The sequence below is a fragment of the Sturnira hondurensis genome, unplaced genomic scaffold (genome assembly GCF_014824575.4).
Source record: "Sturnira hondurensis isolate 20B ecotype Veracruz unplaced genomic scaffold, ASM1482457v3 Scaffold0022215, whole genome shotgun sequence".
In the NCBI taxonomy this organism is placed as follows: domain Eukaryota; kingdom Metazoa; phylum Chordata; class Mammalia; order Chiroptera; family Phyllostomidae; genus Sturnira; species Sturnira hondurensis.
Genome location: NW_028094846.1, coordinates 5673799 through 5689965, shown reverse-complemented (window position 1 = coordinate 5689965; position 16167 = coordinate 5673799). Strand labels below are relative to the sequence as shown.

The following is a 16167-nucleotide window of genomic DNA, read 5'->3' as shown; positions in this document are numbered from 1 at the left end:
TTAAAAAAGGAAAGACAAATTAAAAACTAGCAAAAGTGGTTATTACTAGGGGAAAGGAAGGAACTGGGTAGGGGAACAGGAGGGAACATTTCTGAATGTTCCCTATTTATAGTTTAGAACTGTATAAGTGGTTTATATAATTATGAAACTAGGTCCAAAAGGAAAAAAAACCAAACAGTCCTTAAAAGCTGAAAATGAACTAAACATACTAAGTTCATGCCATTATCACACAAAGTATTATTTTTAGTATCTGTAAATACTTCTGTTTTGACTCTACACCATCAGTGGCCCATATCCTAGGAAAAGAAGAAGAGCAAAGGAACCCTAAATTGCATTCAGTTATATTTTTATTAATAGTGGTATTATTTCACCACTGATTATGATGAGATGAAACACATAATTATAACAAAGTTTGGAACCAGATTTACAGTGTAAGAGAAAAGATACACAAATTGTAGAGTCAGGCAGGCCACGTGGAAACTGTAATATTAAACTTGAATTGGAAGTATCAGAATGAACTCACTTATTTTTAAAATGTACAAGTTCTAAGTTTGGATGAAGTCCAGTTTATCAGTTTTTTCTGTTGGTCTTTTGGGGTTATATCTAAAAAATCATTGCTTAACCTTAAGTCTTGAAGATTTACTGTTATGTCTTCTTCTAAGGACTTTGTAACTTTAGCCCTCAAATTTAGGGCTGTAACCCACTTTGGGTCACTCTTTATGTGTGGTGTGAGGCGAGCATCCAGACTCATCACTGGGCGTGTGGATAGTCACTTGTTCCATCACCATTTCCTGAAAAGATAATTTTCCCAATGAATTGTGTTGCCTTTCTTAAAGGCCAGTTGGCTACGGATATTTACTTCTGGACTCTCCATTCCATTTAATTGGTCTATACTATATCAGTCTGTATGCCGCTATCACACTGTCTGATTACTGTAGATTTGTGGTGTTTCAAAGTCAGAAAGTATGCTTTTCTAGCTTTATTGGTTTTTTAAGAATGTTTTGGCCATTCTGGGTCTTTCTCATTTTTATAAAAATTTTAGCATTTGTTGGTCAGTTTCTATAAGTCAGTTAACTGGGATATTGATAGTGATTGTTTTGAATCTGTAAATACACTTGGGGAATATCATCATAGTTTTATTGAATTTTCCAATCTATGAACGTGGGATATCTTTCCATTTATTTAAATCTTTCAAAATTTCCTTCAACTGTTTTATAGTTTTCAGCATACAAAGATTGCATTTTATTAAATTTATTCCTAAATATTACTTTTTTATGCTACTTAGAATTGTTTTCTTATTTTGGACTGTTTGTTACTGATGAGCAGAAATGCAATTGATTTTGTATATTGCTTTTGTGTCCTGTGACCTTGCTGAACCTCTTCAGGCTAGTGTTTTCAGTGAATTCCATATATTTTCTATATACAAAATTGGTGTCATTTGTGAATAAAGAGTTTTACCTCTTAATTTCAATCTGAATGCATATTTCTTTTTTCATGCTAAATTGCTTTGCCTAGAATCTTCAGTATAAGAAGAAATGGAAGTGATGAGAATCTGCATCTTGTTCCTGATCTTAACGAGAAAGCATTTAAATGGGAAGTAGGCGTCTCATAAGTGCCTTTATCAGCTTAAAGTGGCACTCTGCCATTCTTAATTTGATGAGGGATGTTGAATGTTGTCAAATTTCTTTTTCTGCATCTGTTGAGATGATTCATAATTTTTTTTAACTCAAAACTACACTCCACTTCCGGTTTCCAGTGTCTTATGGAAGGAGTTTGGAAGTTGCCATCCTGCCCTAGCCACGTAAACAGGTGAACAGATGGAAAAATAACTCTTCCTAGATCCCCAGGAGAGACGACCCAGGGCAGACAGCTGGCCCCGAGCCTGGGGAGACGGGCGAGCGCAAGGAGCCACAGCCTCCGGGGCAGAGACTGCACACACGGCAGCGGCGCCGGGTGAGCAGACCAGAGCCCTGCCTGCTGAAGCGCTGCGGGCTCGGCTGCGGGCTCGGCGTGGGCAACTCAGAGAGGGCCGATCCCGGGGGTCCAGGTACAGAGTGGTGGCGGAATCACTGTGCAAATGAGTTAACGAAACATCGTTTCACGGCAGTGTGTTTATTTCACTCGGTAAAATCTGACTCCACCAAATGCTTTGGCCAGTAACCCAGTTCCTGGGTCTGTTCGAGGATCACGGTCACGTGAACCTCCCACTGGGGACGCCCCCGTTTGTGAAGCGTCTCAGCCCTAGAACTTTGCTGTTAGTCTCCTCCTTCTCTCCCAACATAGGTAACACTAGAGCCATGAGAAATATGCGACTTTGCCTTGAAGACTGGCTGTTAATGATGCAGCACTCTAAGGATTCAGTAAAATGTTCGAAAATGTTTAGTTTTTCAGTGTAACTAAGCAGGCTACTTAAGGTGAGTGTACCGGTTTTGGGCGGGCCTGCGGTGGCAGCGGGCAGAGGAAGAGGAATGGGGGGGCCTCTGGGCAACTGGCTGCTACTGGTGGCTGCCTGTTTACTCTGAGGGGGGGCTTCTGGGTTTCCGCCATAGAGCAGAGAAACGAGTGGGTGTGGGCCGGCTGACTGCTGCGTCCTTCCAGCCCGAAACTACGATTCTGAGTCTGGTCCCGGGAGTAAGTTTAGTGCTTAGGAAATGTTACACTAAACATTTATAACCAGTGTATGAAAGAAACATTCATATAAACATTAACATGTTATATATGAAACTTTTTATATAAAATAGAACTCTAGCTGGCAATCCCTTTATTCCTTCAGGTTTGTGAAAGTACTTAGAACTTTACACAAAATATAAGTGATATAGACACAGAAAATCTAAACAGCAAGGATACAAACATTAAAAATGTTTATGGTAAGTACTATCTTTATTTTAAAAAGTTATACATGCTAGAAAAAAGCATAAATGATACACGTAAACAATTGTTTACCAAATACTTATTTTTTTCCATGTAAAGGTGCAAATGATTTTTAAATGTAAACACAAAAGTTGCCAAACATTTTTTAGTGGGGGGGGGGGAAGGTTATTCCTTTTGTTGTGGATAGTCTTGTTTAAAGATTTTCCCGCAGAAGGCCTATGAACACAATGACCGCCATGAAGCTGTCATTTTCTCCCTAGACCTTTCTAACTGCTTCCCAGGTGCCAAGAGAGAGAAGCGGTGACAGCGGCGTCACGGAGCGAGGGCGAGGACACACAGGTGCACAGCAGAACGAAGGCAGCACTGAACCTGCGCCGTCGGTTCTTCGCCGTCCCGCCTGCCGTCACCTGAACGGCTTCGTCCCGTGGAGGCCGTGCCTGCAGGGGGGCCTCCGCCTCAGCAGGAGCCTGTGCAAGGTGCACAGCAGAGCTCACTGCTGGGGAGGGGACGCCCCCGCTGCTCCTCGGGAGCAGCTCGAGAGCGAAGGAGAGTTGCCTCAGTCAGCGGTGTGTTTCGGAGTGAGAACTTGCAGGGCTGCACGGGACAGACTCGGGGGCTCGAGGGGCCTGAGAGTCGTCTGCTGCTTCTGGAGAGGCGCTGAGCAGGGCTCTAGTTCAGTCAGAAACTAAGAGAATACTGTGGGAAAAAAAGACTTTCAATGTAGCAGAAAACAAGCTCATATGGAAAAAAGAAGCAGGTTGCAGAGTTCCACTGATGAAAACTGAGTCCTGGTTTTATTGATCTAATACCGACGTTTCGGACCATAAGACGCACTTAGGTTTTAGAGGAAAATTGGAAGAAAATTTTGAAGCAAAAAATGGTAAAATATTTAATAACATAAATAACATAGGCCACTGCCCCCCAGCGAGCCAGGCAAGCTACATTCCTACTATAAGACGCACCCCTCTTACCTCCCAAATTTGGGGACTGTGTCTTATAGTCTGAAAAATATGGTATTTCTTTTGAGTTGTACTAGTGAAAATGAGATGCTTCATTTTAAAAAAGATTTTCAAGTCTTCTGGTGCTTAGTGCAAGAACGATGGCTGACTTCCACACTTCGCATGTGACCTCAGTCACTGCAGTCCTGGTCAGGAGTGGGTGGAGTCGCGAGGACGGAGTGCCTAGAGGTAACAGCTGGGTCACATGTAGCGCCTCCCCTTACTAGCATTTTCAAACTTAGTATCTTAAAGTAATATTTTAGTGCTTGGATTTTTTTTTTCTTTTTTGGTTAGGAGGAAAACTAAAAAAAAAAGGAAAAAAATCCATGAAAAATTAAAACCAAAAATAAATGTTGTGCACAGGACTGAAAATCACTGTGCAAAAATGGCATCCTACGGGTGAAGTACTCTCACGGTGTTGATATTTGTATTTCCATAGGTTGAGGCACCGGCAAAGAATAAAATTCGTTCTAGTGTTCTCTCGAGCTGTGGAAAGCTCCAAAGTCGAAGTGCTCCGGAACACAGCGAGCACCCACAGCAGGTCTCCTGGGCGTTCACCATATGTGGGACTCACAGTGCGTCATTTTAATCACTCCCACGCCGCCCCCCAGCCGACGGTAGTTCATCCCGCCGTACAGCCTGCAAAGAAAGGGAAGAGACAACTCAGGTTTCTACAGGAAAAGAGCACTTCCACAGGTAAGATGTTACTAAAACATCTTTCTCCCCCCTCGCCCCCCCCCCCCAATAGGCCTTTTTATTTGCCACCATTAAATGCCTGAATTTAAACAGATTCTCGGACTGGGGACTCATATCCATCAGCTCGAAAACTACGAACGCTTCACCAGCTTGCGTGCCGTCCCGTGCCGGGCCCTGCTGTCCTCTCTGTATCGGTCCAGTTTTAGTACGTGTGCCGCCGAAGCGAGCACTAAAACATTTTTCTATGGTTTTATCACTACTACCATCTTTAGCTCTCAATGTCTGTTCCAAAGATTAGAGCCGGAATCGAGCACTGGCAAGTGGCAGAATTATTCCAGACACTGAATGAAATGCTCTCACTTATGGGGGCTGTTTCAATAAGAGTAGACATGACTTTTACAACTATTACTTTTCACATTATAACTGTACGACTTTACACTTAGACTGCTAACAATTATACACAATCACAGATTCTACGTTTTTGTGTCTAATTTTGACCGTGGCTATATTATTTTCACACTCACATTTTAATTTACATGTACATTTAGTGAGTACAAAGTAATTTATACTTTTATATGTAATGTTTAACATGTAGCATTAAACATATAATGTTTAATGTTCTCAATAGGCTGAATGCTAGCAAGGGAGCAGAAAGAAAACTTGGTGGGAGAACGTTTGTGGTCATGTCCTCGGCACATGAGAAACTGCAACCTGAAAGCCTGGCAATGAACTTAATGAACAGGCTGTGAAAATGTAATGTAGAAGAAAAAGTGCTACAGTGTCATTAGTCTGTTATTACTGTGACCGCTGAGCCACACGCAGCCGTGAGAGAGACGCAGAACCAAAGAACATTACTTAAAGACATGTAAGAGTTGTGACTCTCCCGGAGATGAAGACGATGAAAGGAACACGGAGAATCCACTCATTGAATCTCAACCTGATAAAGAATCCGAGTGGGGGGCCGTGGGCTCCGTGTCAGGAAACGGACACTGAGGGACTGTGAAACAGACCCCATCGGACCCGTCACGGTCACGAGAAGTCTTCCGGAAGGTTGCCTCGGGGCTCACGTCCAGGCTGTGGCTGCGGGTGACGTGGCTGCGGGGACAGCCACCCTGGATCTGATTAGGCAAATAAGCCCAGTTTACTGAGAAAGGCCCCGGGTTGTGTGGAAGGTGAAACTCCTCAGAAGGCCAGCATTTAGAGCCGAGTACAGATACAAAGTGCATCAAACTCATAGTATTGATATTTCATGTTAAGTGTGAGAATGTTTGACATTTTAAGTCTTTACAATGTTTAAGAAACATTGGCATATGAAAGCATCTATAAGATTAGTTTGTGAGTTAAGTATAAAACATGTGATTGAGTAAAGATTTAGACCTAAGATTTTAAGTTTAGAGGCCTAAGAGAGTTTTGCTAAGTCTGTCAAAGTTAATGAATATTTAAAATAAGTGCACGAGTCACCTGATTTATGTGAATTTATAAGGACCACTTAGGTACTTAGCAAGGATTTGTTAGACAAAGATTTATTTATTTTTTATTTATTTATTTTTTAATTTTAAGATTTTATTTTATTTATTTATCTTTAGAGAGGAAGGGAAGGAGAGAAGGAGAGAAAGAGAAGGAGAGAAATATCAATGTATGGTTGCCTCTCGTGAGTCCCCTGCTGGGAACTGGCCTGCAACCCAGGAATGTGCCCTGACTGGGAATCGAACCGAGATTGTGTGGTTCGCAGGCCCACGCTCAATCCACTGAGCTATATCAGCCAGGGCCCTGTTAGACAAAGATTTAAAAGCCAACTAAAATTAAACCGATATAGTGTAACACAACACTCTTAAGTAACATGCAGCCTCCACCTAAAAGTGATTTTAAATTTACTTTAAAATAGGATAGTCTGAGTAGATTTTAAAACCTCAAGGAAAAATACTGGTTTTTAAGATGAAGCAAAATATTTTTTTTAAGTATCTGAAATGTGTTTTCCGGGGCCCAAAGCCACCCACAGGAGCAGTGCAAACCGCACGGACAGACCGAGAGCCGCAGAGCTGGGCTCCGCCTGGAGCTCGGTCGCCAGCTTGGCGGGGCAAGCCATCGGCGCCTTAGTTTCTCCAGCGAAACATGCTGGGCCCAGAGAGGAGATTTCCCTCCTGCTTCTGCCCTTTCTAATTCTACAACTGAACAATTACCAAAGAGAAGAATTTTGTAACATGCCAGCCACTTTCAAGCCTAATTAAGCCCAAGCAAGCCTTCCAGTCTGGGGAACTTCAGCCCCTGCAGAGAACTTGCAAGAGGCAGTTCCGTGTGCGGACTGAGCTGACTCGGACGGTCAGGGGCCGTCTCCAGGTGCTTTTGGAGGCAGCGGTGAGGGGATCCACAGCAAAGCCGAAAGCTTACCTCCACGTATTGGCGTCAGGGTCGAACACTTCAATGGTCTTTAGGTACGTGGTGCCATCAAAACCTCCTACCGCCATGAGCTGTCCGTTCACCACGGCCAGGCCGACCTACAGGACCAAACACAGTGGCTGCTGAAGGAACGGGCCCTGGGGGGGGGCATGGCTTCTAGACAGCTCTCTCTAGCTCTCCCTAATGGGGGACAATTCTTCATGGCCTTACCTCTGGTTTACTTGATTTGTTTGTTTGGTTTACTTGATTATGTAATAGATTTTTGTCTGTGTTACAGAGGGAAAGGCAGAAATCTATTAAATTACGGGAACTATCAAATTATATATTCTTAGACTACTGACAAAGCTGACAACATGTCTTTATTGAATTTTAGGAAAAGCATTCACTGGGAGTAATCAAGAACCTCCAACCCTTTTCACTTCTTTCGGTGTTTGCCTGCTCTAATCCACCATCTAAAGTGCTATGACAAGCCATTGCAAAACAGATCTAACCGCACAGTCACTCTCTAGAAGCTTCCTCACGTCCCCAGGCCCTCCAGAAACCCACAGGAGCTGCAGGTGGTGACACCAGGTGCACCCCAGGCTGCAGCAGCGACACAGGGTGGACCCCAGGCCGCACATTCTCCTCATCTCCCCACGTTTGCACATGTCGTGGCCTGGCTGCGGGCTTTGTTCCCTCTTCTAGAAGACCTTGCTCTCCCTCCACAACCAAGCTTGGGCGCGACTTTCTCTGATGAGTCTCCTCACTGCCCCGCAAGTGTTAAGCGTATTCTCCCACGTTTTCCTTTAATTAATGCACAAGCCGCTACTCCAGAATTTTTTTTATCGTTAGCCGTGAACATTTTCTTTCACTAAGACAGAAGCTCCTCAAGGACAGTATCGTATCATCCTCAGTTTTGCTTGCCCAGCACACAGAAAGCACCCAGCAAATATCCGCTAAGTGAAGTATAATCAACAGACCGTGGCAGTGCCAACAGCAGGGACGCGGCTAAGAGCCTGTACTGCAGGGCCCAGCTATGGGGATGCCGTGACCGGCTGATGCCAGGCACCGGTGCCCCGTCGTGTGCCAGCCACACTGACTCCCTTTATCCGCAGGGTCTGGAGCCTTCAGCCACTGCTGGCTTTGCCTTCGTGGTCCTCAATGGATGGACTCTGCCAGGGTCTGCTCTGTGGGTTGCAGCTCCCTCGCAGCCAACATCTTGGGGCAGGGGGTGAAGCCTACCCCGGCTGAAAGTCTAGAACGTGACACAGGCCCACCCCTTTGGGCCTGTGCTGTAAATGGGATGGCCTCCAGCTGGCTTGTGGGGACTGGTGGCAGGGCCAGGCGTGTTTCTGCCTGCACATTCATGTTGTTCGGGTGTGCCAGTGCCTTGGAATATCACCTAGAAACGTTAGGTAGGAACACTCAGCTCTAATAGACACAGATGAATGTGGCTGAGGATAGTCGGTGGTAGGTAAGACAGGGAGATGCCTTTCAGGGGACTCGCTAATTACAGGCATGACTGAATGTAAGGTGTAACTCCGTGACAACAGCAACCGAAATTTTCCCAGTACGAAAGGAACAGACTGTTTTGCCTAAGCAGTGCGCCCCTCACGGCCCCAACGCACTCTCCTGTGCAGACCGCACGCAACCCTCTCGTGGCGCCGGGTTTTCAGATTCCCGTAGCCGGGCACTTACTCCGCTGCGGCGGGATGTCATGGCCACCACCGGGGACCACTGGTTCGTCCTGGGGTTGTACCTCTCGGCACTGCTAAGCTCCGTAGTGTCGTCTCTGCCCCCTACGGCATAGATCATGTCCTGATACACCGCACAGCCTAGGTGCTTCCTCCGGGTCCCCATGGGCGCGATGGTGTGCCACCTGTTCTCCTGGGGGTTGTAGCGCTCCACTGCAGGGGGAGAAAGCCAGGGAGTGGCCATCAGCCACACCCTCTCACCTCTCGTTTTCTCCACAGCCACTGGGACGTCGCAGGAAGACGTGCTCTGACTTTTGCTTCCGAGAAGGACTCGTGTACCTCTGGCCGGCACCGCCATGCTCTCACCAGGGCGTGGTTTCTTCCAGTGTGGTGTGGAGAAAGGGCTGAGCTGGAGTCGGGGCTCCTAGTTGCAGTTCTGACTGGGATGCGATAGCTGGGGGGCTTGTGGCCTCACTCTCTTATCTTTAAATGGGGTTAGAGTGGATGACCTGTGAGCACCATTCTGTTCTAGTAACTCATCGTCAGAATCAGACTACTCTGTACTCCCGGTCTATATTCCCACTGCATTCTGAGCCACCGACGAGAAGAGTCGGCAGTGAGTCTGATCTGAGTGCCACACGGACAACTCTCAGGTGGCAATAGCCATTACCTCTAAATAGAAAGGACTAATACATAAACCTGCTTGTAGCTGTAAGTTTTTATTTATCCCAGATTATAATACAAAAGGTTTTGGTTTTGTTTTTTGTTTTCTGAGGTGAGAAGGTTGAGGGGAGGGAAACAGTATTGAGAAAATATTTATTTTGTTCATTAAAGATTCCCAGCAGCTTGTAGAGCAGAGGGAGAAAGCAAGATTTTGTGGGTGCACTAGGAGGCTGCCCGCCTGCAGCCGCCGGAGGGGAAACAACGCCCCAGCGCGTGACGGGGTAGGCTGGACTTCACTGCACTTCTCGTGGCAGGGACGCTCCTACGGAAAATGCGCTGCTTTGGGGGAACCATGGGGACTCTGGGAGGGACTAACCTGTGTTGAGTGGAGATGTCCCATCAGAGCCCCCCACGGCATATAAAAAGCCTCCTAACACGGCCACGGCCACGCCCAGTCTTCGTGTGCTCATAGAGGCCACTCGGGTCCACTTGTTCTCCTTTGGGTCGTACCTGCAGTGAGAGAAACCACAGACTGCACACGTGTTTGCAGCAAGTGAAGCCTCTGTCACGAGTGCGAAGTCGCGCTGAAGATGCTAAGGCCATGGGCGTGCTGTGGTCAAGGGCACCGAGAGCAGCGAACACGTGGGACGTAATCGGGAATGAACCTCGTGGAGCCTGTGCCCAGTCGGCTGCGAGTGCCCTGCGCGCGGCCTCTGCTGCTGTGCACCACACGGGCCCCACCGTTTGTTTTCCGATGGACGCCTGGGCAGCTTCCATGCCTTGGCTACTGTGAATGCTGCCACCATGAACATAAGGCGCATGTACCTTTCCTAATCAGTGTTTTTGCATTCTGTGGGTAAATACCCAGAAGAGGAATTGCTGGGTCGTATGGTAGTTCTATTCTTCCTTTTGAGGAAACTCCACGCTGTCTTCCACAGGGGCCGCACCGGTTCTCGCCCACAGTGCCGGAGGGCTCCCTTTCCTCCACACCCTCACCTGCCCTTCTTGTTGATGGCTGGCGGTGGCCATTCTGACAGGTGTGAGGTGGGACCTCACTGAGCTTTTAATTTTCATCTCTCTGATGACCAGTGATGCTGACCACCTTTTCACGTGTCTGTTGGCCATGTGTCTGTACATCTTCTTGGATAAATCCCTATTCAGACCCTCCACCCACTTTTAAATCATTTCTTTTTGTTGTTGAGTTGTAGGAGTTCTTAGGGTGGGGCAAAAGCAGGTTGACAGTTGTGTGCATACAACACAGAGCTTGTCTTGTATTTCTGTTCATAAATTACTGCATTATTTCTCATACGAACAACTGTAAACCTACTTTTGCCCCATCCTGTATTTTGGAAACTAACTCCTTGTTGAATATATGATTTGCAAACATCTTCTGCCAGTTAGTAGGTTGCCTTTTCGTTTTGGCAGTGGTTTCTTTTGCTGGGCAAAACCTTTTTAGTTTGATGTAGTTCTACTTGTTCATTTTTGCTTGCTTCCTTTGTCTTTGGAGTCAGATCCACAAAAATATATTTCTAATTCTGGCTCATGTAGTATTTTCATATCTTGCGTCATTTCCCCAACATCTTTTTGGCACTTTTGAAACAGCTGATTACATTCTGATCTGTCCTCTAGGCGTGTCTTCCTGGTGTCTCACTGTCTACAGAGATGTTCCTCTGCTGCTGCTGCTTACTTTTCTTTGTTTTTAGATTTTATGTTTAGACAGGGGGGAAGGGAGGGAAAAAGGGGGAGAGACATCCGTGTGCGGTTGCCTCTCACACGCCCCCACTGGGAACCTGGCCAGTAACCCAGGCACGTGCCCTGACCGGGAATCGAACCGTCGACCCTTTGGTTCACAGGCCGGCACTCAATCCACTAAGCGACACTGGCCTGGGCACTTCTTACTTTAACTTTGTATTGGATCTAACCTCAATACTTTGCTGTTGCCGATTTTTATACAGAACGAGTTTTCCTGAATTTTTGGAAGGGGAGTGAGTGGTTTGTGATAATTTCTCTAACTTCGCGAAGCTCCGCCTGTTTTTCACACAGCACTAGAAAGTGCCCTGGGTGCCCCTCGAGATGGACTGGCCTTGTGCACTGCCCCCCTTTTCATCTTGGCCTTCTCTTTTCATTTTGTCTGTCGGCCTTATCCTGCTCGATTTTGATTCTGCACCCAGAGGTGTGCACTCGGTCCTGGAAGGTCATTCTGGTTGGGTCTCAGCTGGGCCATTCTGCCCTGGCCCCACCCCCAGACATTTGGCAGACTCTGGGGATGGCTGGGTTGTCACAAGCAGCACATGCTACAGGCACTTCGTAGGTAGAGGCCAAGGGTTCTGTTAAACATCCTGCAACGCGCAGGACAGCAAGAGTTATCTGCCCCAAAATGTCAGTAGTGCTGAAGCTGAGAAACCCTCTTCTAAGTCCTTGTCCTTCAGATCTTATTGTGGGTCCCTTGCCTTGGTCTGTATTGGGAATGAGCAACGTCCTTCTTCGTTCCAGCTGTTCATAAATTCTCCTCTTACGCTACATGGTAAATACGTGTCAGCTATCTGGGGGGTTTCTACGGGAGAGACTAAAAAATTATGCAGTTGCTTTTGTATCTTTGCAGAATCTTCCTGCATAGTTTTGAAAGTGGAGAAGTAAGTTTCTTGACAGACAGGTACAAGGGAACTAGAATAGGTTTAAGAGTTACCAGCAACTTTATCTCCATTTAAGACAGAGTTAACTCTTTACCTCACACATGGTAACCCAACTAGTGAATGCAATTCCAGGAATTCTGGAGGCCTGAGCATCTCTTTTTTAAGGAGTGAGGAGGAAAGATGGTGCGCTCTTGCCAGTAATCACAGCACATGAGACTCCAAAATCTCATTTCTAGGCTGGAGTGACAAAAACTGATGGGGCACGGAGAACAGAATTATTTCCCCACAATTAACTGATTTGTAAAAGTACAGAGGAAACCTCGGCAGCTCGCCCAGACTTCCCTAGGCCTTTACAGAGACACCGGGAGTCTGTGCTGGACAAGGACCATCACTGCAGTCCTCTCCGCCCTGGGGCAGGTCTGGGCAGGCTTCCATGGCGTGCACTCCGAGGGCCAGGAGGAAGTCGGAGCGGATCCCGGAAGTGGGGGCTTGATACTACACATGGAGTGCACCTGAAATACGATTCCGGCACTTTACCGTCAGCCCCAATCAGTGTATCACAGAGTTTAAAAATCGGGTTATATCTTTCCTCATCCTAGACTTCAAGATCAACTGGAAACATTTCCCTTAAAGCCCCTGGGAAATCTACTAAATGATGGATCCCCTGTGTCCTAACTGGTTTCTTTTAAAGAGCCTTCTACATGCTTCTAAAAAATGGAGACGACATGAAAAAACTCACCTCTCAACAATGTTGAGGCAAGACACGCCGTCCTGGCCCCCGACGGCGTAGAGGAAGCCCCCGAGCACCGCCACGCCCACGCTCGTCCTGCAGGTGCTCGTAGGGGCCACGTCGCTGCTCCACTGGTTGGTTTTGGGGTCATACCTGCCGAGAACACCGAGACCAGAGTCTGCATGGCACACAGAAAGCACGCCTGTGTTCACGTATTCACTGACATATGGCATATATATGTTCTTCCCCTAAATGTGACTGATTAATAACTGAAGCATATGAAAGTCTAATTTATGTTTTTATTTTTATATTCATTTTTACTTAAGTTACATGTAAATATTTTTTTAAAGATCTGACTTATTTTTAGAGAGAGGGTGAGAGAGAGGGAGAGGGAGAGAAACATCACTGTGTGGTTGCCTCTTTCACACCCACAACTGGGGACCTGGCCTGCAACCAAGGCATGTGCCCCCACTGGGAATCGAACTGGTGACCTTTAGGTTTGTAGGACGATGCCTAACCCACTGAGCTACAACTGAGCTACACCAGCCAAAAAAAAATTTTTTTGAAAAAATTTTCAGAATGCTATGTATAAAGTTCCCTTGGAGTTACACTTGATTTCTGCTCTGTTCCCATTTTCGTGTATATCCTACAAGACTTGTCAGTAAAATACTTTTAAATGCTATGTACCTATCCACACACACACATATATATAGATATAGATATATCTATATCTATATATATATATATATGCAAGCATGTTTTCTTTACATAAATGACACCACTCGGCAGGCACAAAAGAGGAGAGCACGTCCAAGGACCAGCAAGCCACTCAGTGGGTCTGCAGTGGCGTGTCTGTGTTCGGGGTGCAGTGGTGCCCCGGCAAGGCAGACGGGAGACGCAGGGGGAGGTCAGCTCACAAAGGACTCGTGTGTGACGCTAAGCGGTCTTGGCCGCCAACTCGTGCCGCAGAGGCAGCAGGAAAGCAGCAAGTCCTCTCCGTTCCCTAATTAACACCCCAAATGGAACTCTGAAGAGCAGAGGAGAAAGCTGAAACCCCACCTACTTACCTTTCGACACTATTGAGATAGGAGGACCCGTCGTGGCCGCCGACTGCGTACAGCAGGTCGTCGAGAACACTGACCCCGACCCCGCACCGCCGTTTGCTCATGGAAGCCACCATTCGCCATTCGTTGGTCTGCGGGTCATAGCGTTCTACGCTGGAAATGGCGTCTCCACTACACCAACCACCGACTGGGGCAATAACAGAAACGGTCAGGAGAATGCCCATGCTAAAGCAGCAAGTATGTATTCACGGCTGACCTTGACATTGTGACCCAATGCTAGGACTTACCAACTGTCTCTAGAAGGCGAGCAAAACATGTTGACTTTTACTTACTCCCCTGGGACAGTATAATATATTTTAATAGTCTAAATAAGTTAGTATTAGGTCCAGTACAGAGAAGGGCAAGGATACCAACCCAAATCAGACTGGGAGTTACTGTGACATTTAGGGACGAGAACCATGAATTTAGCTCGGAAACGGGGGCTTGACCGCTGCCTCTGCTAACCCATGGGATCCTGACAAAATGCGCTCACTACCAATTTGTAGTGAGGAATGACAATCCTCAAGTGAAATAACATACACGAAACTGCTTTCCAAAGCATAAAACCCTACATAAGTGTCACGTATCATTAAGAACCAAGAGAAGCACCCCAATTCATAAATCTGTTCTTTCTGTGTTTACTCTGGTAGGGGAGAATGATTTTGACTCTTATGACTCTTTTGTTTCATGAAAATAATACAGAAGTTCTTACGATTTATATTACAAAGCATTTTGCTTTCTGTTTAAACCATAGCCTGAACTCAATTCTGTAATATCCAACATAACACAAGATCAAAAAAGGTTCTGAGGAAGTCACATTTTTTCACCGGCGTACTCGGGGTAACAAGCTCAAAGTGAGTGCCATAAAGCCTCTCTGAGTGTGCCCTGGAAAAGCCTGAGGCTACAGCAGACACAGAGCTGTTCTTCGGACCGGGAAGATAAGTGCTGGATTCTAGAGCTTAAAAAGTGAGGCCTAAGGATCCTGTAACCTCGAAATACTGGAAAACTGCTGTTTTCCAGGGGATCTCAGTAACTTTCTGAGCCAGATTAAAACAGGAATGGGTCTAACCTTCTAGATGGATTGAAAATTCATTTATTTATTTCAAACTTCAATGTACCGTATACATTTTATTATGGTACATTTAAACCAGGATATTCAACTAATACTCTATGTTCCTTTTCAGTAATATTTTTCCTTAAGTACACTGGTTTCTTAAAGACCTATATATTTTTCTCTGATAGCAAAAAATACAGTTTATGATATTAATTTGATTTGGAACCATGTAATCCAGTAACGAGCTGGTTTAATGGCTTCCACTATTAAATTGTGCCTGAGTTTAATGATTAGGCTACTTGACTTGTCGCAAATGCTCGTAACTTTCACGTTTGCAGCCAGGTTACATTTTGGGATTTACGGTGTTTTCTCTGACACTGAAACTCCCGGCACACGTCCTAGGACACAATTCAAAGTAACACACACAACTCCCCATCATTTAGTATTAACTGAACATCCTGATTTAAATGAAACCCGATTTTCGTTTCCCCTTAATCATGGTGGGCAGAGGATAATTTCTCGCTGGCTTTCCTCAGGATCCACACATTCGGGGCAGGTAACGGGAGCAAAATGACACAGCGGGTGCCCTGGGCTCAGGCTGGCGCAGTCAAGCTGGGACGGAGTGTAACTGTTCAATGATGACGTTTTTGTTTTTGACAGTTCCGTGCAATGATGAGGTAACCTGCACACTGGACTATAAATGAGTGCATATGGTTTGTTCTACAGAACATCCACTGCAGTGCGTTTCTCACTTAGATCAAACAGCACCGTTTGGGAGAACACTGGTGTTGGGTCATGAGTTAAGAGTCCAGCTACACAATGACTCACATGTTTCTTGTGACAGTGGGCAGACAGCATGGCTGCCCAAAGGACCACTCACATGCCAGCCCCTCGTGTGGGAAGGTGCGGTTTAGTCACAGAACAGGAAGACCCAAACCTGCAAACAGCACCTCTCCGCATCGAATAGGCTTCCGTGGTCGTGTCCTGGGTCCTTGCATCAGCGGTCGTTCTTGGGGCAGCAGGAGATAGTTTTTCGCCTCGTCCACCAGGTCTCTGCGGAGAAAATTCTGCCTTGATTCTGAACATCTCCCTAACACTGCTAGTCAAACCCGGTACGGTTCAGCAATGTGCGCATTGGCAAAGGGGAACAAGCATGGATCAGACCGAACCACGAACACCAGCCCATCTTAAAAGGGCCACAGTGTGACCGCAGGGATGCCGGTCATACTGGGAGTCATGGAGTGACTGGTATGCCTATCGTGGCTTCATATCTTACTGCAGACCTGGTCTAAAACCCAACATGCTTGGGGCCAGTAATGACTTAGGGGAAACTAAAAAAATTACCATTT

At 46.2% G+C, this 16167-nt stretch overlaps 1 protein-coding gene and 1 non-coding gene across 2 annotated transcripts in view; both read right to left on the bottom strand.

Annotated features, from left to right (window-relative positions):
* Nucleotides 1-3868: 3868 nt before the first annotated feature.
* Nucleotides 3869-16167, bottom strand: part of KLHL20 (kelch like family member 20) — a 28370-nt gene continuing 16071 nt past the window's right edge. The window contains exons 6-12 of the mRNA XM_037034958.1: nucleotides 15756-15871; nucleotides 13729-13912; nucleotides 12671-12814; nucleotides 9675-9808; nucleotides 8640-8848; nucleotides 6954-7060; nucleotides 3869-4508 (exon numbers count right to left, since the gene is read on the bottom strand). Coding sequence (XP_036890853.1) covers nucleotides 4424-4508; nucleotides 6954-7060; nucleotides 8640-8848; nucleotides 9675-9808; nucleotides 12671-12814; nucleotides 13729-13912; nucleotides 15756-15871 — 979 coding nt within the window. The 3' untranslated portion in view covers nucleotides 3869-4423. The remainder of the gene's footprint in view (nucleotides 4509-6953; nucleotides 7061-8639; nucleotides 8849-9674; nucleotides 9809-12670; nucleotides 12815-13728; nucleotides 13913-15755; nucleotides 15872-16167) is intronic.
* On the bottom strand, nucleotides 5179-5297 carry LOC118979298 (small nucleolar RNA SNORA32). The gene has a single exon (XR_005064887.1). It is a non-coding gene; the product is annotated as a small nucleolar RNA SNORA32 (small nucleolar RNA).